The following is a 26,547-nucleotide window of genomic DNA, read 5'->3' as shown; positions in this document are numbered from 1 at the left end:
TTATCAATTATTAAATTAAAACACTTTGAAAATTCGATTTGTTAAAAAGTTTTTAATTAAATTCTTTAACAAATTTAATTTTTTTTCAGTTGAATTTTACAAAATTTCTATTAATTAGATAATTTTTTCAATTTATTTACATATTAGATTTGAATCAGTGACTGATTTTTTACTATCAAATTAATTATTTTTAACTAATTCCAATTTAGAGAACAGTATAAATATCTATAAAAATTGAAATAAAAAGCGATTTTTTAAAAACAACAAATAATAAAACTTTTTTTAATTTGGTGAAAAAATTCCCGGTTTGGCATAAAATTCCTGCTTTATTCCAGATTTTTCCCGGTCAAATTAAATTCCCGGATCAAAAATTGAAATTGATATGTATTTGAAAATAAAGAATTCTTTTGTTTTCATATTAAAAAAAATGGGTATCCAAAAAGATTCAGTACGCTCGTATCGCGCATAATATTTCCTAATTAGAAGAGTAATATTACTATTGTCATTATTTAAAAAAAAAAAAGTTTTTTGAACCCGAAATGTAAACAGTTTCTGTTTTACCTTTGTTTTGATAAATTCTTTTTCTTCAACGTGCATGTGTAGATACTATCCTCATATGTGTTTTAGCGGAGAGACCTCGTGATCCATAAAACTGTAACCGGTGCAAAACTGGTTCTTTTGTGTACGTAGAGTTAGACAATTTTCTCAGAGATGATATTTCATAGGCGTATATATAAAATCTTAGGAAATTCTACAATTGCTGAATAATTTGCAACATCAATTATTCTCTATTTGCGTGTCCTCGAATCGTGTTCAGAGATCAAAATTTTATCTTTCATACCCACACACTTTTCATCCTCGTTCACATATATCTGCAAATTTTTCTTTTTCCATTCTTCGCGGAAATGCAAACAAATCACTGAAAAATTATAGATTTTCAGTAAAATTAAATAGAAATAAAGAAAAAAATAAACCAAAAAATTAAATAGAAATTATGAAAAAAATAGAAAAACATCAAAACAAAAAAATTGTAGAAAATATATTAAAGTACGAAATTACTTTATAAACTAAAAGCGAAAATTATTTGTAAAAATAAAATTGAAGTGAAAAAACAAAAAAAATACGGGGAGAAAAGTTCAACAAAAGGTTTTTGGATCACAGCTACCTGTTGGAGTGTCTCCAAGATATTTTTTTAACACGTTCTACGTAGTCTAAAAATAAGAAGGAAAAGGTTAAGAAAATTTTTTTATTTTTCTAAACGAATTATTAAAAAAAAATTGTCAACTCAGAACGTGTGAATTTAAATATTCAAATAGAGAATGGAAACAAAAGCAAACCTATTATTTTTATTTTCTGTACGATTGCTCATTTATTCAAGGCAATTACACTTTATTTATAGAATTAATTTTTATGACTGCACTTGAACTCTCGCAAGCACGTAAAAAAATAAAATAAAGCCGGTTCGCCTTTTCGATTCGATTTCAATCTATAAAAGGGAATTCAAGAGAAATAGTCCCCTGTATATATTTAATCATGCATTTCACAAGACAGCTTCCATTTCCTGATTAAAATCTCGTCTCTCGAGAAAATCGGTGATTTCATAATAAGATTCGAGTTTACTAAAATTAGGCATTTTACTTTCATTTAAAATGACTTAAATGGAAATATTTTCCGTTTCTTCTTTTCCTCGTAAGTCGCGAACGACAATTAAGGAATTGAGAAATTAACAACACTGATTAGATTTACAGAAATGATTTCAAGAATCATTTTTCTATTTTCATATTTACCGTATTTTTATATTTTACTTCTTCTCCACTCCATATATATATTTTTAATCCAAAACAAGATTATTTCTTTTTCTCTTTAGTTCTTTATTCTGTTAATAGAATTATTGTTATATTATAAGAATCTTGTTATTGGAACTACTTCAAAACTATTTTCATCATGTCAATTCAATTATTATTTTCAAAAATTTTTAACTAAAATTCTAGTTTAGATCAATTATTTTTAATAATTTTCAAAAAAATTCTTTGGCAATTTTCAAATCTATTTGTTTACAATATTCAATTTCACGAAATTTCAATTATTCCTAAATTCTTTTATTAAATGCATATTAAAAAATAAAATTTTCAAATAATATTAAAAAATTCAATTAAACTGTTTGAAAAAAATTAATTTCAAAATTCAATTACTTCTACAAATTCACAGTATATTCATTTTAATCTTCAATTATAATCTGAAACTTTAACTGAAATTCATTTTTAAATCAATTTTTAATAGAAAATTCTACGAAAATTCCATTATTTAAATACAAAAGTAAATAATTTATTGAATAATTGAATGTTTCTCAAAATTGAATTCTCATAAAAAATGTTATCAACAAATTTTTAAATAATTGAATTCTTTAGACGAATTTTAATAAAATTTTTAAGAATAAATACATTTCTGGATGAATTCGATTAAAATTTCATTAAAAATAATTGAAATTCGGCAATGAATTTTATTTACGAAAATAATTGAATTATTACGAAGAAATTTATAAAAAATTTGAAAATAATTGAATGCCTGTAAAAAATTTTATTATTTATGAAAATAATTGAATGTTTGCGTAGAATTTTATTCAATTTTTTTTTAATAATAATGGAATTCTTTGGGAAAATTTTATTAAAATAGTAGATATTGAAAATCATTGAATTTGAGAAAACTTTTGAAAATAATTGAAATTTTGCCCAGAATTTGATTAAAATTTTGGAAAATAATTCAATTTCAGAAAAGAATTTTATTATTTATAAAAATAATTGAAATTTTACGAAATTTTTCTGCAATCATTTATAATTTCTCTAAAATTCTTCAAATTATATCGAACAATTTACGAACTTTTCGTCCTGTTTCAATCAAATTACGGACTTGAAGCAAATTTACGTACCTAGTTCGAGCCCTGTATATTTTTAACTTCGTGATTTTTATTACAAAATAAAATTCAAACACGTCAAAAACTGCGTGACTGCGTGAAACAAAGGAACATAACCTCACAAATTTTTCACCGCCAAGAGTTCTTCAATAATATATCCAAACGATTCAAAGACTAAATTTCTATATTTAAAGAATGAATATTATCTTATAAATGCATTATTTTTCATTATTTGCAAACAATCGATCATAATTACTCAAAAAACCGCAAATTTCTGTGGTAATTTCTGTTCAATGCAACAGTGCAGTCAGTAATGTATATACGCTATACTATACATATAGAAAGATACTAAATCAAAAATCCTTTTTGTAAACTTGTCTTTATTGGTTTTCGCTTCAAAAGTATTTTTACATACAAAAAATAGTTAATATTAAAGAATTACCTCAATTAAATACGAGAAAACCCGGAATCCTCCTCGACTCCACATCCTCACCTTTTGACCATCATCCGCCATTATGCAATACAAGTTTACCAATCTAATATTTACGCGCCGAATTTCCCAATGTTTAAAAAGTCTCATCGACAACAACACAAGAAAGAGAGAACCAAAACGTAAAATCGATAGCAAATTTGTTTCATTCAGATTTCAGATATAAATTTTTTTGGAAATTATGCAAAATTAACATAATTTGTATTTAAAAATTTTTTTAAATTCTCAGAATTGTGTTATTGTGCGGTGCGAGGGAATGAAAAGGTTGGTAACCCTGGTGACGTCACATTGCAGTGTGAAGTTGTGACAATCCCACCAGTCCCACACTGTCCCACTCTTTATTTTATTATGGTTTTTGTATCATGTGATACTGAATCACAACAACACAGAGCTAAGAATTTTATACATAGCAGTAAATGCATTATGTACATTTTATTCTTGACACTATATAGCTAGTGTCGCAAGTAGGTGTAGGAAGGTAAAATGTGTAGGTGAGAGTTGAAGAGAAAGAACAACTTGGGTTGACAAGGAAAATTTCGTTAGATCATCTAGCAGGGTGTGTCTTTATACATTCTGAATAGATATCACGTAATTTCGGAGTGTCTCGGTTCCTCGATTATAAACAAATGTCAATTATTTGCTAAAAAGGATTATCTAAACGCGCCAGCAAATCAATGATTCCTTCACCATGTAAGGTTAGTTTTCTCCTATGGTCTCTGTAAGTTTTCTTTTATTCAAACATAATATCATCTCTCTATTCTAGTTTACTTTTAAAATTCTTTAATATAAGTTAATTAATTTTCAACTTTGTGCAATGGTGTACCTTTATTTCTCGCCCTTTAAATTTGTCATTGATTTTCGTTTATTTATTTTTGAAATCGCATTATTGTAATGTATATATATTGAGACATATGACGATCAACAAGGAATTCTTGGAATTTCTGACTGTACGTATTATGTCTAATCTTGTTAATTAAACCAGGTCGTTAAAGAGAACTTAAATGATTTGACGTGATATGTTAAAAGAAAAGCATGTTTTTTGTGTTTTAATATGAAGAAAATGACTTTTTTCCAATTATTTGTAAAATAATTAATAATGAAAGTTTTAGAGAAACAAGTAGTATTTCCTGGGAGAAAGTATTTCCACATAAACTTGCTGACTTTTGTTGACAAAAGTGTCTTGCTATTTATCGGTATTGTGTCTTGAAAGTTTTTGAAGTGTTAGTTGATTCTTTTTAAATTTTCTCGCCAAAAAGGTATGAGATTTTTGTGCAATTGTCAATTTTTACAATTTCCAATTCTCTTGACATTTGCTCCTCTTTAATAATTAAATACTAGAAGGTAAAGATTAATAAATAATATAAATAAATAATAATAAAGATTAATAAATAATATAAATAAATAATAATAAAGATTAATAAATAATGTAAACAAATAATAATAAAGATTAATAAATAAATAAATAAAATGTTAAAGAATAGAGAAGAGTGTAAAAAATAATTAATATTCTTAACAATTAATTAATATACTAAAATTTGTAGGTTGAATATATTAATTATTCAGATTAAAATTATTTAAAAATGAATGATTACTTTAGAAAAAATTCACTGTTAAATTTGTAAACAATTTTCTATTGACAAATTTGTCAATTTGTTTACAAGAATGAAGATTAATGGAAAATAAAGATTAATTTGTTTGACGTTTGGTAAAAAATTGTCTCCTATTATTAAATAATGAATGTGACTTTCAGGTGCTGGCAAGGGAACCACGACAATGGAGGATCCGCAGACACCAGGCTCCGATTGTAATTCCAACCCAGCCACAGATCCAATTGCACAGGATCTTATCGGTTCTGAATTTGTTCAGGACAATTCCGAGTATCAGTGGTTCATAGACAGGTGAGTAACAAATTTATTCAAAATTCTTGAAATCTAATTTTTCTTAATTCAATTTTAAAAGAGTTGCCTTCACAATTTTTCTTGGCAATAATTCAATTATTTTCATAAATAATCAAATGTTTTTTACAGAGATTCAATTATTTTCATAAATAATAAAAAAACTTCTAGATTTATAATTATTTTCATAAATAATATAACTCATCGCAGAATTTCAATTATTTTTAATACAATTTTAATGAAATTTCTCGAAAAATGTATTAATTATTCGTAAAAATGTTACTAAAATTCATATCAAAGAAATTCAATTATTTTAAAAAGTCTTCCTGTAATTTATTTATTAGAATTTAAGTATTATTACTTCCTCATAGAGGAAGTATTGTAATAACGAAATTTTTCGAATTCGATTTTTTGACATATCTTTATGTTATTTGATCTCAGGAGTTCAAAAATGACATTTTTAAAAAATGTCATTCCGTGTGTGTGTGTGTAAACATCACATTTTCATAAATATCTCGAAATCATGAAGAGCTTTTGGGTTGAATTTTTTTTAAATTGTAGATCTCACCTGCGGACATAAAATGAGAGTACTTTGAGATAGATTAATAAAGTTTAACTAAATTTTTTTTGGATTTTTAATTTTGCAAAAAAACGTTTTTTGCCTATAACTTTAAAAAAATGTTAGGACACCTATAAATGCTTTTCCATAATTTTGTAGAGTTTTTTTAGACGCATCTTTTGAGCCCTAATTGAACATTTTTCGTCCATATTAATCGGAGTTATTAAACTTTTTAAAATCAAAAATTTTGGAAAATAAGACTTTTTTGAAAATTTTGTTGAAAAATGTAGAAGTAATCTTAAAATTATCATTACCGACTTGTAGAGCTTCAAAAAACGCTTCGATTGACCTATTTTTGAACCTAATTCGATAATAAATTTCGAAATTATTGGTATTTTAAAAACCAAAAATTGTGGGAAATGACATTTTCTCAACGTTTTTGTTTGAAAACTTTTGTTTAACTATTAAACTATTATAACTATATTGTAGAGTATTTAAAAATACATTGATTGACCCAAGATTCAATCACTTTTACCATATTTATAAAAAGTTATTCATATATTTTCCTATTATTATTATTATCTCTATGTGGAAGTAAAGTGTTCATGAAATGAGCACCAAAATTATAAAAAAAATATACAACTTGGCAGCGGTTTTTTCAATACATTTTTAATTAAATTTCTTGAAAGAATAAAATTATTTTCAAAAATTTTAATGAAATTCTTTTTAACAATTCAATTTATTTTCAAAATAATTTTAATAAAATTCTTCGTAGAAATTTCATTAATTTCTATATAATTTATAAAAATTCAATTATTTTCAATATCTACTATTTCAATAAAATTTCACAAAAGAATTCAATTAGGTATTTAAAAAGAAATATTAAAAGATTCGTCTGAAGAATTCAATTATTTTCAAAAGTATAATAAAATTCTTCGCAAAAATTTAATTATGGTCAAAAGTTTGAAAAAATTATCGTCAAAATTTCAATTATCTTTATAAATATATTAAAATTTTTCTCCAAAATTCAATTATTTTCAAAAATTTTAATGAAATTCTTTTCAACAAATTCAATTTTTTTTTCAAAAATTCTTCTCCATTCAATGATTTTTAATATCTACTATTTTAATAAAATTTTCCAAAAGAAGTGAATTATTTTAAAAATTTTTTTGATAAAATTCTAAGCTCTCAGTCGGTCATTTTTAATTATTATAAAACGAAGATAGCGATCGATAACTCGGAGTTATCGATATTTTCATGTTTTATAACAATTTTTTATAAGATGTTTAATTTCAAAAAGGTTTGAATTAAAAATTTTGTTAAATATAAATGTAGTTTTAAAAACCTGGAAAAATTCCGTTTTTTAACCTGGAAAACCTGGAATAGTCAGGGAATTTGAAATGAGCAAAAGCTTGGCAACCCTGTCTACGCAAATATTCAATTATTTTCATGAATAATAAAAATTTTTAAAGGAATTCAATTATTTACAAATTTTTAAAAAATTTCTTCGTAATAATTCAATTATTTTCAAAAGTAATAAAATTCTTTTTAGGAATACATTTATTTTTATAAATAATAAAACTAATAGCAGAATTTCAATTATTTTTAATACAGTTTAAATCAAATTCCTCGAAAAAAGGAATTATTCTTAAAAATTTTATTAAAATTCTTTATGTGAATTTAATTTTCAGAAACATTCAATTATTAAATGTATTATTTATTTTTTTATTTAAATAATTTAATATTCGTAGAATTTTCTAATAATTTGTTAAAATTTTAGATTATTATTGAATATTAAAAGCATTATAGCTTGAGTTTTTAGAAATGATTGAATTTTAAAAAGGTTTCAAATAAAAATCTGAAAATTGGAATTTTTCATACTTTTAACTAACAATTTTGTTGAAATTAATAACATTTTTAAAAGAATTCATTTAAAATTGTATTAAAAATAATTGAAATCCTATGAAAAACTTTATTATTTATGAAAATAATTGAATTCTTACACAACGAATTTTATTACACTTTTTTAAATAATTGAATTCATATGAAAAATTCTATTACTTGTAAAAACAATTCAATTCTTGCGAAGAATTTTATTAAAATTTTGTAAATAATTTGATTTTACTGAAAAATTGTATGTATATTTAAATCATTCTAAGTTGTTGAATTTCAAAAAAGTTTGAATTTGAAATTTATTGAAAATCATAATTCTTATGGAAAAATAGCAATGATTGTATATATTTATTTAAAAAAGAAGTTATTGATATTTTCGAATTAGAATTAGAATTATTAAATTCGTAAATAAATGTAATAGAACATTTTTTTGAGTATCTAATAATTTTGAAAGTGAATCAGAATATTCTTTAGGATCAGGGGAAAAGTCAAAATTTTTTCTGAAAATCAGGGAAAAGTCAGGGAAAAGCAAAAATGAATTTTTTGTTGCAACCCTGAAATTAATTGATTCAGAGATGAAATTTAGTTGAATAGAAAATAATTGAATTCAGGAAGGGTTTTAGAAAAATTTAGAATTAAAGTTATTACCAGGGTAAGGAAAAAAGTTAATATTCTTTATGAACATCAGGGAAAAGTCAGGAAAATGCATAATTAAGTTTTTGTGGTAATATTTTTTCTAAATTTATTTTGATTAATTTTCGATTGCGAAGCCTGCAATTTTGTAATATTAATATATAAATAAATAAAAAATCGGTTTTTAGTTTCAATAATCAGTGAATCGTCTTTTCTAAGTTACAGAGATGGAGGACTACATGTTCACCACAGTGTTCTTTCCTCGCTCTCTGCATCCTACACTCGTGATGATTTGGGTTATTATGACGACCTTGCACGGAACTTGGACGCCAATTTGGCAGAAGTCGACATGGAGAGCTTTCGTACCGCTGATATTCACACTCTCCTCACAGCTCTCCCGGTTATGTGCACAGATCCAGTTCAACACTCGGAGGTAGAATTTTTTTTCTATCTCAAATTTCCATGTTTTTGAATTTCAACTTTTTTTCACATCAGAACAAATTCATTTCTTTCCTTCTAATTGAAGAAAATTTAAAATCAAGGTGTCTACTAACCGAAAAAAAACTAAAATTTTTATTAGTCAATTTAAAAAAAGATACACACTTAAAATTTTTTAATAAAATTGAATTTTTGCAAAGTTTTTTTGAAAATTCTGAAAAATAAGATTTTTGAAATTTTTCAATTCTATTGTTTCAAGATAGTTGGATTTTTATCAACAAATAATTGAAAATTTTTGAAATAATTGAAATTTATTTACATTCTATTAAAAATAATTAAATTCTTTTAAAGAATTTTATTTTTTTTCGAAAATAATCAAGCAAAGTTAGTCACCGTAATTATAATTTTATTTAAAAAATTTTTTAATTCCTTTTAAAGTTTTGAATCAATTTTTTGCTTCTAAAAGTTATATTATTATTTATTATTCAATAATCATAATTATTTAACTTCTCTTAAATTTTTATAATTTTAAATTTCTAAATGTTCGAATAATTGATATTTATTTATTTACTTCTTGAGCAAATTAAATTTTTATTACTTATTAAGTACATAATTAATTATTACTGCTTATTATTTTCAAAAATTTGAATAAAATTCTTCGCCAGAATTCAATTATTTTCATAAATAATAACATTCTTTGGAAGGATTCAATCACTTTTATAAATAGTAAAATTCTTTGCAGAAATTCAATTAGTATCAATAAATTTTAATAAAATTGAATTAATCAAATTTTCAATTATAATTATGAACAGACAAGATTATTTTAAAAAATTGAAAAAATTCTTTGTTTAATTCAATTATTTTCCAAATTTTTTATTAAAATTATTAGAGAAAACATTATTTTCAAAAAATTTAAAGAAAGTAATCAAAAGAATTTAATTATTCATAAATTCATAAATTTTTCGATCGTTCAAATTTATTTTTAAAAAATAGCAGTAATACTATTAAATTTTTGATTTTCTTTCGTTATAATAAGTAATATAGGAAAATTTCTAGACGTAGAATGTTTATTATCTTTTTCTTGTAGCTTAAATTTTTATGTGCACGAAAAAAAATTAGTTTTTAATTGTTCAAAACAATCAGACTCTTGTGATTAAAAAAAATAATTGAAAAATTATTGACGGCATCTTCGTATTTTGAAACAGTTTAACTACCAAAGGGAACGGTACGCCAGTATTTCTGGCTCCGTGATGGAAAAACTTGACATCGGTTCCTCGATCAGTCCTCATACCAGCCAGGTATGAAATCGACTGTCCAAAAGAAGCTTTATTTGCCTTTTTAAATATTCAAATATTCACGAATTAAAAAAAAATTAAATAACCAACTTTTTATCTAATCATGAATTTGCAAAAAAAAAAATATCTTTGCATGATTTCTCAGAAGTAAACTTGATCGAATTTCGCGAAGCTTTGAAATTATTTTGCATAAGGTTATTCACTTTTGACGCTGTTACTCGACAAAATTTAATGCTGACAATTGAGGGGATTTTTAATGTTGTCATTAATTAATTGATATAATTATTTTGAATGTTGTTAATAAATTACTTATTAATTAATATCTAATCTATCTTCTATATTATTTAATAATCGCTGTATTCAGGTAATCTGTTCGCAGTTTTAATTTAATTTTTTGTTTGCTTTTTTGTCTCTTAATTTTTTTGGTAATTTTTCTTTTTAATGTTAATTAATGTTTTTAATTTAATAAAATTCTAATATAATGCTTTGAAGATTAAAAAAAATCAAAATATAACTAAACCAAATTGTATTCAATTAAAAATATTTCATTTATAATTTTGATTCTGAAATAATTAAATTCTTATAAAGAAATTTAGCCAAATTGTTCAAAATAATTAAATTTCTTGCGAAAAATGTAATTAAAGTCTTTAAATTAATAATTTGAATCCTACGAGAAATTTAATTAAAATATGTACTTTTAAAAATATTTAGATTATAATTAAAAATAATTGAATTTCTGCAAAGAATGTTATAATTACCTAACATTTTTTAAATATTTGAATTCTTTCAAAAAATTTAATTACAATTTTTTTAAATAATTGAAATCTTGGTAAGAATTTAATTGAAATTGTATTCAAAAAAGTGAATTCTTATTAAAAATTTTACCAAAATTTTTCAAAATAATTGAATTTTTCCGAAGAATTTTCTTATTTAGGAAAGAAATTAAATTTGTTCAAAGTATTTAATTAAATTTTTTTTCTTATAAAGAATTTTATTAAAATTTTTCAAAATAAAAACATTTTTACGAAGAATGTCATTAAAATTCGTTAAAATAATGAAATTCCAGCTAATTATTTGATTCATTATGAAAATAATTCCATTCTCATAAATAATGTTATGAAAATTTTCCAAAGTAAATGAGTTTCTGCGAAGGATTTTATTAAAATTCTTTAGAATAATTATTTCTGTGAAAAATTTGATAAATTATGAAAATAATTCAATTCTTAAATAGAATTTTATTAAAATTTTTGGAAATAATTTAATTTTTTTGAAGAATTTAATTAAAATTGAAAATATTTCAATTCTCATAAAGAATTTTTTATCAAAAATTGTTTAAAATAATTGGATTTCTGCAAAGAATTGTATTATTTAGGAAAAGAATATATTTAAAAATTTAAATAATTTCTGAAGAATTTAAATATTACTAAAATTTTTAAAAATAATTGAATTGTTTTGAAAAATTTTATAACCAAATAAGATAAAAATTGAATTTTTTCGTGAAATTTTATTAAAAATAATTGAATTTTTGCAAAAAATGTTACTATTTATAAAAAGAATTATATTATTTGTGAAAATAATTAAATGTTTGTGTAGAATTTTATTAAAATATTTTTAAATAATTAAATTCTTTTGGGAAATTTTATTAAAATACTAGATTTTGAAAATCATTGAATTGAGGAAATTTTTTGAAAATAATTAAAATTTTGCCAAGAATTTTATTAAAATTTTGGAAAATAATTGAATTTTTTTGAAGAATTTAATTAAAATTGTATTAAAAATATTCTCATAAAGAATTTATTTATCATTTTTTAAAATAATTGAATTTTTGCCAATATTTTTATTAATTTTTTAAAAAAATAATTGAATTCTTGCGAAAAAATTTTATAAATTATGAAAATAATTGAATTCTTAAATAGAAATTTATTAAAATTTTCGAAAATCATTGAATTATTTTGAGGAAACAATATTACACTTTTAGTTTAATAAAATTCTCATGAAGAATTTTTGCCAAAATTGTTCGAAATAATTGAATTTCTGCGAAGAATTGTATTATTTAGGAAAAGAATTAAATTTTTTCCAAGTATTTTAATTAAATTTTCTTTCTTATTATAAAGAATTTTATTAAAATTTTTCAAAATAATAAATTTTTTTTGTGAAGAATTTTATCAAAACTCTTCAAAAGATATTGAATTCATGAAGAATAAAGAATTTGATTAATTATGAAAATAATTCATTTCTCAGAAATAATTTTATCAAAAGTTGTTGAGTTTCTGCGAAGAATTTAATTTAAATTTTCGAAAGTAATTGAATTTTTGACAAGATTTTTATCCACTTTTTAAAAATAATTGAATTCTTTTGAGAAATTTTATTGAAAATAATTGAATTTTTGCGAAAAATTTTATTATTTAAGAAAATAGGTAATTAAATTTTTTTCAAGTATTTTAATTAAATTTTCTTTCTCATAAAGAATTTTATTAAAATAATTTAATTCGTGCGAAGAATTATATTACAGTTTTTGAAAACATTGAATATTTATAATTAATTAATAAATTAGTTAATAATTGAATTTTTAAATTTTGATTGGCATAATAATAAGAAATGAAGCATCGGGTTTTTTTTACAGCATTAAATTTTTTCAGAAACTGTCACAATTGAATTGTATAAATTAACGAGTTTGATAGTTTTGACATTGCATGGCATCGCTTACGCAAATTTGCATGTTTTCAATATTAATTACTGTAATTTAAGAAAATAATTAAAATTAAACATTAATGATTTATTGATAGTGTTTTTGATACACACATTATTCAATAAAGGAATTATACTTTGACCTTTGACAATGATTTATTAATCATTGTGAAAGGTCAAAGTATAATTTGCCCTTAAATTTCCAATATTTCTAATAATTGAAATTTAATCCAATAATGGATTTGGAAATTTCTAACAGCAAGTTGAAAGGAATTTAAAAATTTCTACTTTTTGTGTTATTAAAAAAAAAAAAAAATTGTAAATCATTTGTGGAAAATAGAATTAAAAAGAAATTAAATTTTCCAAAAGGGAGAAGAATCAGCTTGCTCTACAACGGATACAATATCGATCTGTAAGTCTTCGCTGTTGTTTTCCCCGGTGAAAGAAACACCAGTATTGCCACCGGGTGGAAGTTATAGTGTCGACTCGCTGGATTGCGAGGATATGTTGCTCACATGTCAGACAAATAACAAAAACAACTACACAATTGCTTTCGAGGGCAGTATCACCATGTACTCGGACGGTTCACAGGACTTCGATGGTCATGGTGAGTTAATTTTTTTCTTCTTTTTTTTGCAATTAAAAAAAGAAATAAAAAAAAATATTTGTTTTTTGCACCATCTGCCTTTGCCACAAAAAAAACACGCAAATAGCTTTCATGCTTCTATTTTCAGACAAGCAAAAAGTGTACGAAGCACCAGTGACTTATAGTGATAAAACGTTGGATTTAAAAAATATCTTAAATTTATCTATGGCATGTTCCGATTCAAAAATTTACACAACCTGGAGTAATCTGAAACATTCGTCCATCAATAAAGCCATGACACGACATCCATCTGGAAATAATAATACTATTCCAAATTTCTTGCAAGGAACTGGAAACATTCTTCTGGGCAATGCTAAGCGGAGCCAGAGTCTGCCGGATTTATCCAGGACCCATGAACTTCAGCAAGCGAATGTACCCCTAAATTTCTCCGTGAGTTTGCAATTTTTTTCTTATCTTTCTAATCTTCTTCACATGCTTCTAAAGAAGAAAACTAATTCAGGGTTACCATAGGTCAGGGAATTCAGGAAAAAGTCAGGGATTTTTATTAAAAGTACTGAAAAAAATTTAATTTTTAGAATTCATAAAAAAATTTTGAATTTTTGTGTTATTTTGGTTTGCCTCCTAGACTATAAAATTACCAAGAAACCTTCAATTTTTTCTATTTCTGACAATAATTTCTTTTTAAATAATTTAATTCTTGAAGAACTATCATAAAATTATTACTTAGAAATTATTTAATGAATAATTTTACTTAAATATTTCAAAATTTATTTATTTATATATTTAAGTATTTATTTTAAAATTATATAAATTTTAAAAGAGTTGCGTTTACAATTTTCATAAATAGATCAACTTTAAAAGGTTTCAATTTGAAATTTTATAAAATTTCAATTTTGAATGCATTTAATTAGAAATTTTAACGAACTATTAATTATTAGAAATAATAATGGATTTATAGAAGAATTTTAGTCAAAAACACTTAAATAATTGAATTTCGGAGAAGTTACAAATGATTGCAGAAATTCAATTATTTTCGAAAATTTTAATAAAATTCTTCGCAAAAACTCAAAAACTTTGACAAATTTTGATAAAATTATTTCTTCATGAATTCAATTATTTTAAACAGTTTTGATAAAATTCTTCACAAAAAAAATTTATTATTTTGAAAAATGTTAATAAAATTCTTTATAATAAGAAAGAAAATTTAATGAAAAATACTTAAAAAAAATTAAATTCTTTTTCTAAATAATACATTTTTTGCAAAAACTCAATAATTTTCAACAAAATTTTAATAAAATTTCACAAAAGAATTCAATTATTTTCTAAAATTTTAATAAATCCTTCGAAATAGTTAAATTACTTTTTGAAATAGTAAAATCTTTGCAAAATTAAATTATTTTTATAAATAGTTAAATTTTTTACAAAAATTCAATTCAATTATTATTTTTAAATGAAATTTCTCGAAAAAATTCAATTTTTATCTTAATTCGTTATAAAATTTTCCAAAAGAATTCAATTATTTTCTAAAATTTTACTAAAATTCAAAAGCTTCTGAAATTAGTTAAATTTCTTAATATTTAATTAATTAATTATGAGAAATAATGGATTTATAGAAAAATTTTAGTTAAAAACATTTTAAAAAATTGAATTTTGGACACTTTTGTAACTGATTGACGAAACTCAATTAAATATTTTCAAAAGTAATAAAACTCGTCGCAGAGATTCAATCATGTTTAAAAGCTTAAAAAAATTCTCGTCAAAATTTCAATTATTTTTATCAATAATAAAATTCTTCTCCAAAATTCAATTATTTTTTAAAATTTTAATAAAATTGTTAGCAAAAATTCAATTATTTTCAAAAAAATGTTCTTAATTCAATGATTTTCAATATCTACTAATTTAATAAAATTTTCCAAAAGAATTTATTTATTTAAAAAAAATTTTTAATAAAATTCTACGCAAACATTTAATTATTTTGATGAATAATATAAATTTCACAGGAATTTAATTATTTACTAATTTCATTATAAATTTCTTCGCAATAATTCCATATTTTTTATAAATAATAAAATGTTTAACACAGATTCATTTATTTTCTTGAATAATAAAATTCTTTTTAGGAATTCAATTTATTTTCATAAATAATAAAACTCGTCGCAGAATTTCAATTATTTTTAAAACAATTTTAATCAAATTCCTCGAAAACTGTAATTATTCTTAAAAATTTTATTATAATTCGTCGAAAAAATTCAATTATTTTAAAATTTGTTGGTAAAATTCTTTATGAGAATTGAATTCTAAGAAATAATTAATTATTCAAGAAATTATTTTTTTTTTGTATTTAAATAATTAAATTCTCGTAGAATTTTTTAATAAAAATTATGATTTAAAAATGAATTTTATTTAAAAATTTATATTCTAATAATTGAATATTAAAATTATTTTAGCTTGAATTTTTAAAAATAATTGAATTTTGAAAAGGTTTCAAATTAAAATACTTGTAAATTTAAGTATTTCATATTTCATAAAAAATATTTTTTTTAAAGTTGTTGAATTTCAATAAGGTTTTAATTTGAAAATTTTGAAAAACTTAATTCCTATGAAACAATAATAATGATTAAATATTTATTTAAAAAAGAAATTATAAATTTTTTCGAATAATTTTACAATTAAAGAAATTTTTTGAGTATCTGATCGTTTTTAAAGTGAATCGGAATATTCACTGAGAGAAAAAGTCAAAATTATGTATGAAAATCAGGGAAAAGTCACGGAAAAACAAAATTAAATTTTTGTGGTAACCCTGTAGTTATTTTTCACACTATTTAAATTGAAATAAGTTAGTAACTTATTTTAAATGCAACTTAGTTGCATTTAATACCAAAAAATGGTTTTTGTTGAAATATTTGTAAGAAAAGTCGAAAAATTCTCACATTTTTGTAAAATAAGTTAAAAATAAGAATCTTTTTTGTTAGTAGTTGGAAAAAGTGCAAAAAGTCATACTATCCGAGAACTGCGTTAGGAAAAGTAACCTTTTGTTGCATAGGGAGTATAAAAAAATGATTTCTTCCTTGTAAAGATTGAATTTTTGTTCTTCATTTTTCCAGGTGGATTCTGCATCGAGCAATCATACAGGCGCCCTACAAAGTTCCGGTTCAGTGATGAGTCGTTCTGTGACGGAGGAGAGTTCCGACAGTGGCGGCAATGTTTCATCAGCAAAGAAGCTGCACAACATGAGTCTGGTGAAATTATTTATGAAGCAAAAGAGCATGAGCGCCGAGGGAATGAGTTTAACTCTCGATCAATCAGATTCAGTAAGTGAAAATGGTTGGCCAACGAGTAACAGTGACAGCGGTACGAATACACAAATTCAACGGCATAACATTAACAATTCCGAGCGACAGGAACTCACGGAAAATGATTTCACAATCAACTGGGTGAAAACGGAGAATTACAGCGGATCAGAGACTCAAACTGACAATTTCAGCGACATTCCAAAGCAAATATCCAGCCAAACTTCTGGACGCAAAGAATCATCAAACACTTCGAACGTAGATTTAACCGAAAGCACCACAAAATCATCATCAGCGCTCGACAGTCACTCCGAAGTTGAGCGACGTCCAAAAAATGCGTGGAGCGAAACCACTCAGGAGAAGCGATACTCGAGGACAATGGGAATTCAAGCAATCACTCAAGTCGAGGACAATTCTGTTCAAACTTCCCTCGTCTATTCAATTCCCGAGAAGACCAACAATCAGGAAACGGACAAAAAGTCCGTCTACGTTGTCTATCCAAACTACACACTACCGGATCTTTCTTTTCTGAATAGTTCGAATGAGAAATTCGAGAATGTCGCTCTCAAGCCGCATAATTTCAACAAGGAGAAAACTTGGAAGAAGTCGAGTAGACCATTCTCGTGTAATGATATTGATGCACTGAAGCAGAAGGGATTCTCGCACGTCAAAGATTGGGAGTCACTTACTTTTCTGTTGCCGAATGATTACAGGAGAATTTTACACGACGTACCGGAAGTTCCGAAACATATCAAACTTGGCGAGGATGTGAGAAAGCCGCTTTTCTGCTTGTCACCGCCGATGAAGTCCAGGCGACGTGTCATCAGCGAGATTGTGAATAATGTATCGTCGAGCAGTAGCACAGCCACTCAACCATCTTCTGGCTATAGGGGATCTTCAACTCTTCTCACGGATTCATCCACTAATCAGCAGACTTTCACAAGCGCTGCTAATCCACTTTATCTCTATCGATACGATAGCGCGAGTTCGGAAACTAGTCAGGAAATTACAAACAGGTAAGAATTTTAGTGTTAAAGTCACTTAAATTTTACTATTTATAGATATCTCCAGGGTTGACACATGTCAGGGAATTCAGGGAAAAGTCAGGGAAATTAGGGAAAAGTCGGGGATTTTTAATAATAGTACTGAAAAAAATTAAATTTTTAGAATTTATAAGAAAATTCTGAATTTTGCTGACTCAGGGTGTCTACTGGTCCTTAAAGTCCTGGAATTCCTGGCATTTGAAAAAATATCCTGAAATGTCCTGGATTTTGAACTTTTGTCCTTGAATTTTCCATATTTTGCTTTTTAATATTCAATAATTTAAAAATTTTACTCAAATTTAAAAAAATTATTTTTTTGATCCATCAAAAAATAATTTTAATTTGTCATTTGATTAAAGAAACTGCAGGCTTCACAGTCTGTCCTCTATTTCCCTAAAAGTCCCCTTTTTTAATTTTGGACCCTAAACGTACCCAATTTTGAAAATTTCCCCTAAATTTCCCCTATTTTTTTCTGTTATCTTTTAATGATGAATTCACACCAAATTTAGCTTCGTAAACTATGAAACTGCCACTATATCTAATACAAAACTTTCAAAAAAAAAACCTTCAAAAATTTTTTCTATTTCCGACAAGAATGAATTTAAAAAAAAAATTTAATACAAATTTTAAGAAAACATTTAATTATTTCCATAAATAATAAAATTATTTTTAGGAATTTGATTATTTTTGTAAATAGTACAATTTTTTGCAAAAATTTAATTATTTTCAAGAAAATTGCAATAAAATTTTACGAAAGAATACAATTATTTTCCAAAATTTTAATACATCCTTCAAAATAGTTCAATTATTTCTTGAAATAGTAAAATCTTTAAAAAATTCAATTATTTATTTCAATAGTAAAATATTTGCAAAAATTCAATTATTTTTAATAAAATTTCATGAAAAAATTCAATTTTTATCTTAATTCGTTATCAAATTTTTCAAAAGAATTTAATTATTTTCTAAAATTTTAATAATAAAAAAAAAAATTCTCGTCAAAATTTCAATTATCTTTATAAATAATAAAATTCTTCTCCAAAATTCTATTATTTTCAAAAAATTTAATAGAATTCTTGGCAAAATTGCAATTATTTTCAAAAATTTTCCTTAATTCAATTATTTTTAATGTCTACTATTTTAATAAAATTTTCCAAACGAATTCTATTACTTAAACAAAATTCCAATGGAAATTTAACAGAAAATTTAATTACTTTTCAATTTTTCTGCAAAGAATTCAAATATATTCAGAGAATTAAAAATAATAGTTCTGAGAAATTCAATTATTTCGAAAAATTTAAATAAAATTATTTTAAAAGTTCTATTATTTTTAAAAATTTCGACAAAATTCTTTACAAGATTTAGTTAAAAAAATTGCAATTTTAATAAAATTTTCCTATACAATTTAATTATTTTCAATACAATTCTTCTTAAGAATTCAATTATTTTCTCAAATAATATATTTTTTTTATAGAAATTCAATTATTTAAAAAAATTTGAATAAAATTCTTCTCTAGAAATCAATTATTTTCATAAATAATAAATTTTTTCTTGAGATTTCAATTATTTTTAATTTTTTAATGAAATTTCTAGATGGAATTTAATTATTTTTAAAATTTTTTTAAAAATTCTGAAAAATTCAATTATTTTAAAAAAAAATTTGAATAGAATTCTTCACAAGAAATTAATTATTTTCATAAATAATAATATTTTTCTCCGGAATTCAATTATTTTCACAAATAAAATTCTTCACAGGAATTCAATTCTTTTAAAAAGATGTTTATTAAAATTTGTTGCAAGAATTCAATTATTTTCATAAATAACAAAACTTATCGCAGAATTTCAGTTATTTTTTATACAATTTTAAATGAAATGATTGAAAATTGCATTTATTCTTACAATTTTTTTTTAAATTCGCCGAGAGAATTCAATTATTATTAAAAATTTTGATAAAATTCTTCATAAAAATTCAATTTTAAGAAATATCAAATAATTGTATAAATTATTTATTTTTGTATTTAAATAATTGAATTCTCGGGAAATTTTCTATTAAAAATTGATTAAAATATGAATTTCACTTAAAATTTTAAATTACAATTGAATATTAAAAGCATTATAGCGTGAATTTTTAGAAATAATTGAATTTCGAAAAGGGTTAATTAAAATTAAAATCTTTGAAAATTTGAATTTATAATTACAATATTCTTATGATATAAAATAATGATTTTATCACTCTGTCATCTTAAATTTATTATAAAACATGAGGAAATCGAGTCGAAGACTCGTTTTCTTCATGTTTTATAATAATATTCTCATAAGTTATTGAATTTGAGAATCTTAATTCCTATAGAAAAATAATAATGATGAAATATTTATTTTGAAAACAAGTCATTAATGTTCTTTAGGGTCAGGGAAAAAGTAAAAATTTTGTCTGGAAATCAGGGAAAAACAAAATTAAAATTTTGTGGCAACCCTGTCGAAAGTTGCTTATTTTATTATTATTTGCAATTATTTTTTTTTAGTGAAGGGTCTTACTAATGAGTTGACAATGTTTCGTAAAAAATTCTGGGAAAATTCAAAAATGCTTATTTTATTTATGCTTAACAATAAAAAAAATTGAAATTAAATTTCTTTTCCAAATGAAATATAATATTCTAGATTTTTTACTGCAGTATATTGACTTTTTTATTGGGAATTTTTTCAGGTACGGAATACAGAAGGGAGTGGCGGGTCCAACCCTTCCGAAGAGATCGAACTCTTTGCCTCACGGCGAGAAGGATTCAAGTGATTGCATCGGTAAAGTTCCACCTAGACCACCATTGCCAAGGAGTATTTTACGCAAGAACAAAGTGACAAAGAGATGTAGCATGTTCGAGATGGGCGATGTCGAGGAAGTTGAGGACAAGTGCTTGGAGACGAACAAACGTCTGTCAATGCCCGAACCTTACTATATAAATAACGATCTTCATATTTTGCGAAATGAGCGAGTAGACGATTCGGACAAGGACGTGGACGAGATCGAGGAGAGATTTCAAATCGAGAGACTGAAGGAGATGGTCGATCGGGTCGACGATCGATCGATGGACAGTAGCGAGGAGGATGTTAAGCAATTGGAAGAATTTTTGAAACGCAGCGGATTCTCATCGCAAAGTAGCGACGGTGACGAGGACTCTGAAGTGAAATTAAGATCCTACGTTCGTAAATTCCTCGCATTGCGAATGAATAAAGATCTGCTGAAAACGATAGACATGGGCGAATCGCAGAAGAAGACTGTGAGTTTTGCCACTGGTCAGAGAAAGTATTTGGATGATTTGTTCACCGAAGGGAAAGAGGCAGACGAGACGGACTCGAGGAATTTTGATTTGAATGAGAAGAAAAAATTAATGTGGCCCGTGAAGAAGGCGGTCGATCTACTTTTGAAATACTGGCACACGGAGCCGGCGCTAACGACACACACACGGCAAACTTACGGCGAAAACGATTGTTCACAAATCTGTTTACAAAATCTCTGTCCACCGCTCTACGCCATAATGTCCGACGATCTAAAACCACAATTAAACTCTACATTCGGACCCATGGCGAATAGCGTCTGGCAAGTTGTCGAAGCCTCCTCACAGCAAGGACCCCTCACCAAAACGCTAAACGAGCTCGTCCAGAAGATCAACAGCGAGGATCTGATAACCGAAGGAATGCTCAAATTTCACGCTTTTGTTTTTGGTCTACTGAATCTCCGCGCTTTAGACGCATGGTTCGCTTATCTCTGCACTCGGGAATCAATTCTCCGCAAGCATTACAACAACAACAGTTTATTCGTGCGAGCGCTCTCCTGCGGTCAATCCAGGGAAGTGATTGACGCCCTTCTCGACATTCTCCAACCACTCGCCTTCTGTCCATTCCAACTCGATCTCCTCTATCAGTATCGTCAACTGCACAACAGTTTCGGCAGGAACACACATTCCAAGAACAACGTGTTTCGCACTGAGAACCAAGAAAGTCCGCGAAAAGCCCGACCAAAATCCTGCATTAATTATGGATTCGATGAGAAGAGTCGAGATCAGAAAGCAGAAGCGAAGAAACGTTGGAGTCACTTGCCTCTGAGTTCGAAATTCCATTTCGATAGAATAGGCTCTGAGGATTCGGAGGAATATACAGACAGTTTGGAGCACTCGCCATTGAATAGAGCATCGGGGAAGGGACATTCACGATTGCGAAGTCCAGAGACAAGAGTTGATGACGATGATGAGGGAGCGGCAATTCCGGCCGATGTGAAATTTCGGAAATTACAGGAAAAATGGGAAATGGTGCTGGGTAAGGAGGAGCAGCAAATTGTGCCACCGCAGTCGTCGCCTAATCGAACGCCGACGAGTATTGGAAAATCGAAAATTCCACGACTCTTGACGTCGCCAATTAGAACGTCAAATTTAACGAGTGGAACAGGGAAGAATGGCAAATCGCCAGTGTCGGGAATTCCTGCATTAAAGAAGACGCCCATACAGGTGCCAAAGACTCTACCGAAGAAGCCGGACTCGCGTGACAGGGACGTGACGAAAAGAACGAGTCGCGTTGACCAGGAGATGGTGAATAATGGAAAAACGCATCTAACGAGGCCGAGTTCTCTGCCTTATAAGACGTACGGAATGGTTAAGGATAAGGCGATGGTTTCACCTCATAGAAGAGCGGCATCCACGTCTTTACCGAGACCAACGTCTGCTGTTATCACCAGAAACACTCCAGTTAAACAGACGCCAAAGTAGGTTTTTCATTAATTACCACTTTTATAGTTTTTACCATTTTGCATTTCACTATAAATTCGAAATTAATATTCGAATATTTCAAATACTTTTATATTTGAAATAAGTTTTTTTAATAAAATTCTTCGCAAGAATTCAATTATTTTCTAATCTTTTAATCAAATTCTTCGATACAATTCAATTATTTTTACAAAAAGGTAAAATTTTTAGCAATTATTCAATTATTTTCAATACAATTAAATTCCTCGAAAAAATTCAATTGAGGCCTTGGATCCAATAACTCGCCCGACGCTCGGAGGAACGCGCAACTGCCAGTCAGTGAGCAGTGAGCGCCTCTGGGCCACTCACTGCTACCCGACTGGTATTAGCGCGTGCCTTCGAGCGTCGGGCGAGTTATTGGATCCAAGGCCTCAATTATTTTCGAAAATTCTAATAAAATTCGTAGCAAGATTTTTCATAATTTATCAAATTCTTCGCTACAATTCAATTATTTTTATAAAGAGGAAAATTTTTCTCAAGGAATTCAATTATTTTGAAAAGTTTATATAAAATGTTTTATCATTATTCAAATATTTCAAAAAAATATCTTGAAAGAAATTTTGCATTGTAATTAAAATTCAATTATAATTTTAAAAATTTTTATAAAAATTTCTTGAAAATTAAAAATTTTTAAAAAAATTTTTTAACTTTCAACTAAAATCTTTTGATTATTTTTCATAATTTTATAGTACATACATATTTTAAAAATTCAATTATTTTAAAAATTTTGAACTAAATGTCTTGAAATTTTAATTATTTTCATAATTTAAAACTAAAAGTCTTGAAATTGCAATTGTTTACAAAATTGTTAATTAAATATCTTCAAAATTCAATTGTTTTTAAAATTTAAATAACATTTTTTAAATATAATTATTTTTAGAATTTTTAACTAAAATTATTTAAGAGTTCAATTATATCTTCCTAAATTTTTAAAATAATTTTTTAAAGTATTCAATTATTTTGAAAATTTTGAATCAAAATCCTTAGAAAAATCAAGTATACTTGCAAAAATTTTAATATAACTAAAAAAATAATTATTTTCTTAATTGCATATGAAATTGTTGAAACTTAATTAATTTCCATAATTTTATCATAATTATTTTAAAAATTCAATTATTTTCAATACTTAGAACTAAAAGCCTTGAATATTCAATTACTTTTAGAATTTAAAAAAAAATTTGTTAATTTAATTATTCTTAGAAGTTTTAACTAAATTTCTTTTAAAATTCAATTATTATTTTAAAAATTTTTATATAAAATTATTGAAAATTCAATTATTTTTAGAATTTTTAAATAAAATTTATTGAAATTCAATTATTTTCCAAATTTTTACCTGAAATTCTTTGATAATTAAAATATTTTCTTTAATATTCATATAAGTTTTTAAATTATTTAAATATTTGCAAAAACTTTTGTAGAAAAAAAATTGTGAATACATACTTTTCGAATTTTGAACTAATATTTTTGAAAATTCAATTATTTATTATAATTTTATAGCATAATTATTGAGAATTTCAATTTTTTTATTAATTCTAAGTCAAAGTTCTTCGAAAATTCAATTATTTCTCGAAATTTAATTATATTTTTAAATAATATTCAACTTATATTATTAATTTTTTACTACTATTTCTTTAAAAATATAATTTAAAACTTAAATTTTCTAATTACTATATGAAATGAAATTTTTTTAATTCTATTATTCAAAAACCTTGCATGAAATTTTTTAAGAAATTAAATCATCGTTAATTTAATTTCAAAAAGTTTTCAATCAATTTAATACAATTTTTTTAAGAATTCAAGTTTCTTTAAAAAAAATTGAATTAAAATTTCTTTAAAAAGAACAGACAAGATTATTTTAAAAAATTGAAAAAATTCTTTGTTTTAATTCAATTATTTTCCAAATTTTTAATTAAAATTATTTTTAAAAAAACATTATTTTTAAAAAATTTAAAGAAACTCGTGAAAAGAATTTAATTATTCATAAAAACTCTAATTAAAATTTTTGAAGCCATTTGCAGATTTATTTATATAAATTTAAATCTGATGAGAAAATTAGGACGCGTAGTTATTCTAGTTTAGAAATATTTACATTCAAATCATTTTGAATTTTAGAATTATTATTTAATTTATTTAATTTATTTAACTAAATATAATTATTTAAGAAAAATTAATTTAAAAACTTTCAAATAATCGAAATATTGCATAAAATAATTCAATTCTTCAAAAACATTAATTGGGAAATTACTAAAAATAATTGATTTAGGAGTGTAGAATTTTAGTTTGAAAATTCACTTTGTCTAAAGAGTAACTAAATCTTAAGGAGTTGAAAAAATGAAAGAAATTTCTAAATAAAAATTCTTTTCTCCAGATTGGTGCGAACTTTGACTCATAGATATTCATCGGACGATGGACACCTTGCATTCAGCGAAGGCGAAAAATTAAAAGTCATTTTGGAAGTTGACAATAAATGGTTATTATGTGCACGCGGAGAGCGAAAGGGTCTAGTACCGAGGACGTGTGTCCATGCAATACAAACCTAACCCATGGCTTGATATCGCCTTTCGACGATCAATCAACAAAAATTCGATTACTAAAAGAAAAAGTAAATTTTCTCTCAAAAACCAAAAAAAAAGAAGGGAAATTTCAATCCATTTCCTAGAATTCAAAATTAATCCAGTTTTCTCCACTAATAACTCCCTTGATTTTGAATTCTAGGAAATTTCGACGCTTTTTAAATATAAAAAAATCATCTTTTATTTTGTTAATTTTTCAATTTTAAATGTTTTAATTGAAAAAAATGTGTGAAAAAGAAGATAACACATGCAAAGAGGAAGAGTATGCATGTATAGTGTATGAAAGAGAATCAAGTATATTTTTGTTGTTGTTTTTTTTAATTTAAAAATAAGATAGTCAACTTAGTTACCTTCTAATGTTTAAAAAAGATTTTCAAAAGAGATTGAACGCTTCGTTTATATATTGAAAAAAAACTGCAGTAGTATTATTATTGATTATTAATAATTAATAAGAGGAAAATAGAGATACTGCTAGTCATAGGCTCTCGAACCAGAAATGTATTTAATAAGTTTGAACATACATTATTTATAATCCTCAGAGTTGTACATAAAAAAAAATTCTATACAGTATAATTGTAGCGACGCTGGTTTAAAAAAAATGATTGCGATTATATAAAGGGTGGAAAAAGAAGATGAAGAAGAAGATAAAAAAAAATTTGACGTCGAGTAAAAATCATTATAATACAGATATCATATAAATAACAGATATAAATGTAACTGTGATCATAGCAAATAGGTTCGTAAGTTTATTAAGAATATTAATGCGGATGTGCGAGAGGAAAAAGAATTTTTGTTACAAAGATTTATCAAATGTTTTTTAAAACGAGAAAGGCAATTTCTATACTATTATTGCTTTTTTTTTGCGCACAGAGTATCGGGAGATTATTTTCTATTCTGATGTATATTTCGCTTTACGTCGACTTAATTTTAAAAAGAAAAAATTTTTTTGTAAATTTTATTTTTTCATTTTTTTCAAATAGAAAATTTTTATTTTTAACTCTTTTTTTCTATTTTTTTTTCTTTTGATGTAAATTATTAGTCGATGAAGGAAAAAGCAATTTTTGTGATGTTATCAAACAAGTGAATTATTAATTTTGATTTTTTAAAAAATTATTTTAAAAACGCTTTTTTAAATGTTCTATTCAATGTCGAACAATTTTTTTATCTGTTTAAAAGAAGGCAATTTAACAATAAATAACATTAATCGAATATACATACATTTAAAATTACCAAAAGAAAAAAAACAAATGTTATGATCATTAGAGGAATTTTCTGTTGCTTAACATGTTGATCTGCGTATATCGGAGAAATATATATAATTCATATATATTTCACACTTAAAAAAAATATCGCTGGATACACATCTGCCTTGGATGACATTTATTAATGCGTAAATAATAAATAATATAATGTATATGTTTACACAAATAAAACGTCAATACCTA

General features: G+C 24.8%; 1 protein-coding gene across 8 annotated transcripts in view; it reads left to right on the top strand.

The window, feature by feature from the left end:
- Window positions 1–26,547, top strand: part of LOC122509202 — a 46,109-nt gene extending 19,562 nt beyond the window's left edge. For 3 of the 8 annotated variants that reach the window (XM_043623053.1, XM_043623049.1, XM_043623050.1), the window contains exons 3-10: window positions 5,152–5,299; window positions 8,601–8,814; window positions 10,025–10,117; window positions 13,172–13,409; window positions 13,537–13,838; window positions 16,514–17,715; window positions 20,444–22,489; window positions 24,898–26,547. In XM_043623053.1, the coding sequence (XP_043478988.1) occupies window positions 5,152–5,299; window positions 8,601–8,814; window positions 10,025–10,117; window positions 13,172–13,409; window positions 13,537–13,838; window positions 16,514–17,715; window positions 20,444–22,489; window positions 24,898–25,069 (4,415 nt within the window). In that variant the 3' untranslated portion in view covers window positions 25,070–26,547. Of the gene's footprint in view, window positions 1–3,723; window positions 4,097–4,203; window positions 4,349–4,518; window positions 4,658–5,151; window positions 5,300–8,600; window positions 8,815–10,024; window positions 10,118–13,171; window positions 13,410–13,536; window positions 13,839–16,513; window positions 17,716–20,443; window positions 22,490–24,897 lie in introns of those variants that run through there. The other 5 variants (XM_043623054.1, XM_043623057.1, XM_043623056.1 and 2 more) reach the window with 5 other exon arrangements.

This window comes from Leptopilina heterotoma, unplaced genomic scaffold (assembly GCF_015476425.1).
Source record: "Leptopilina heterotoma isolate Lh14 unplaced genomic scaffold, ASM1547642v1 Lhet_6, whole genome shotgun sequence".
NCBI classification, from domain to species: domain Eukaryota; kingdom Metazoa; phylum Arthropoda; class Insecta; order Hymenoptera; family Figitidae; genus Leptopilina; species Leptopilina heterotoma.
This window is presented reverse-complemented; position numbering and strand designations above follow the sequence as displayed.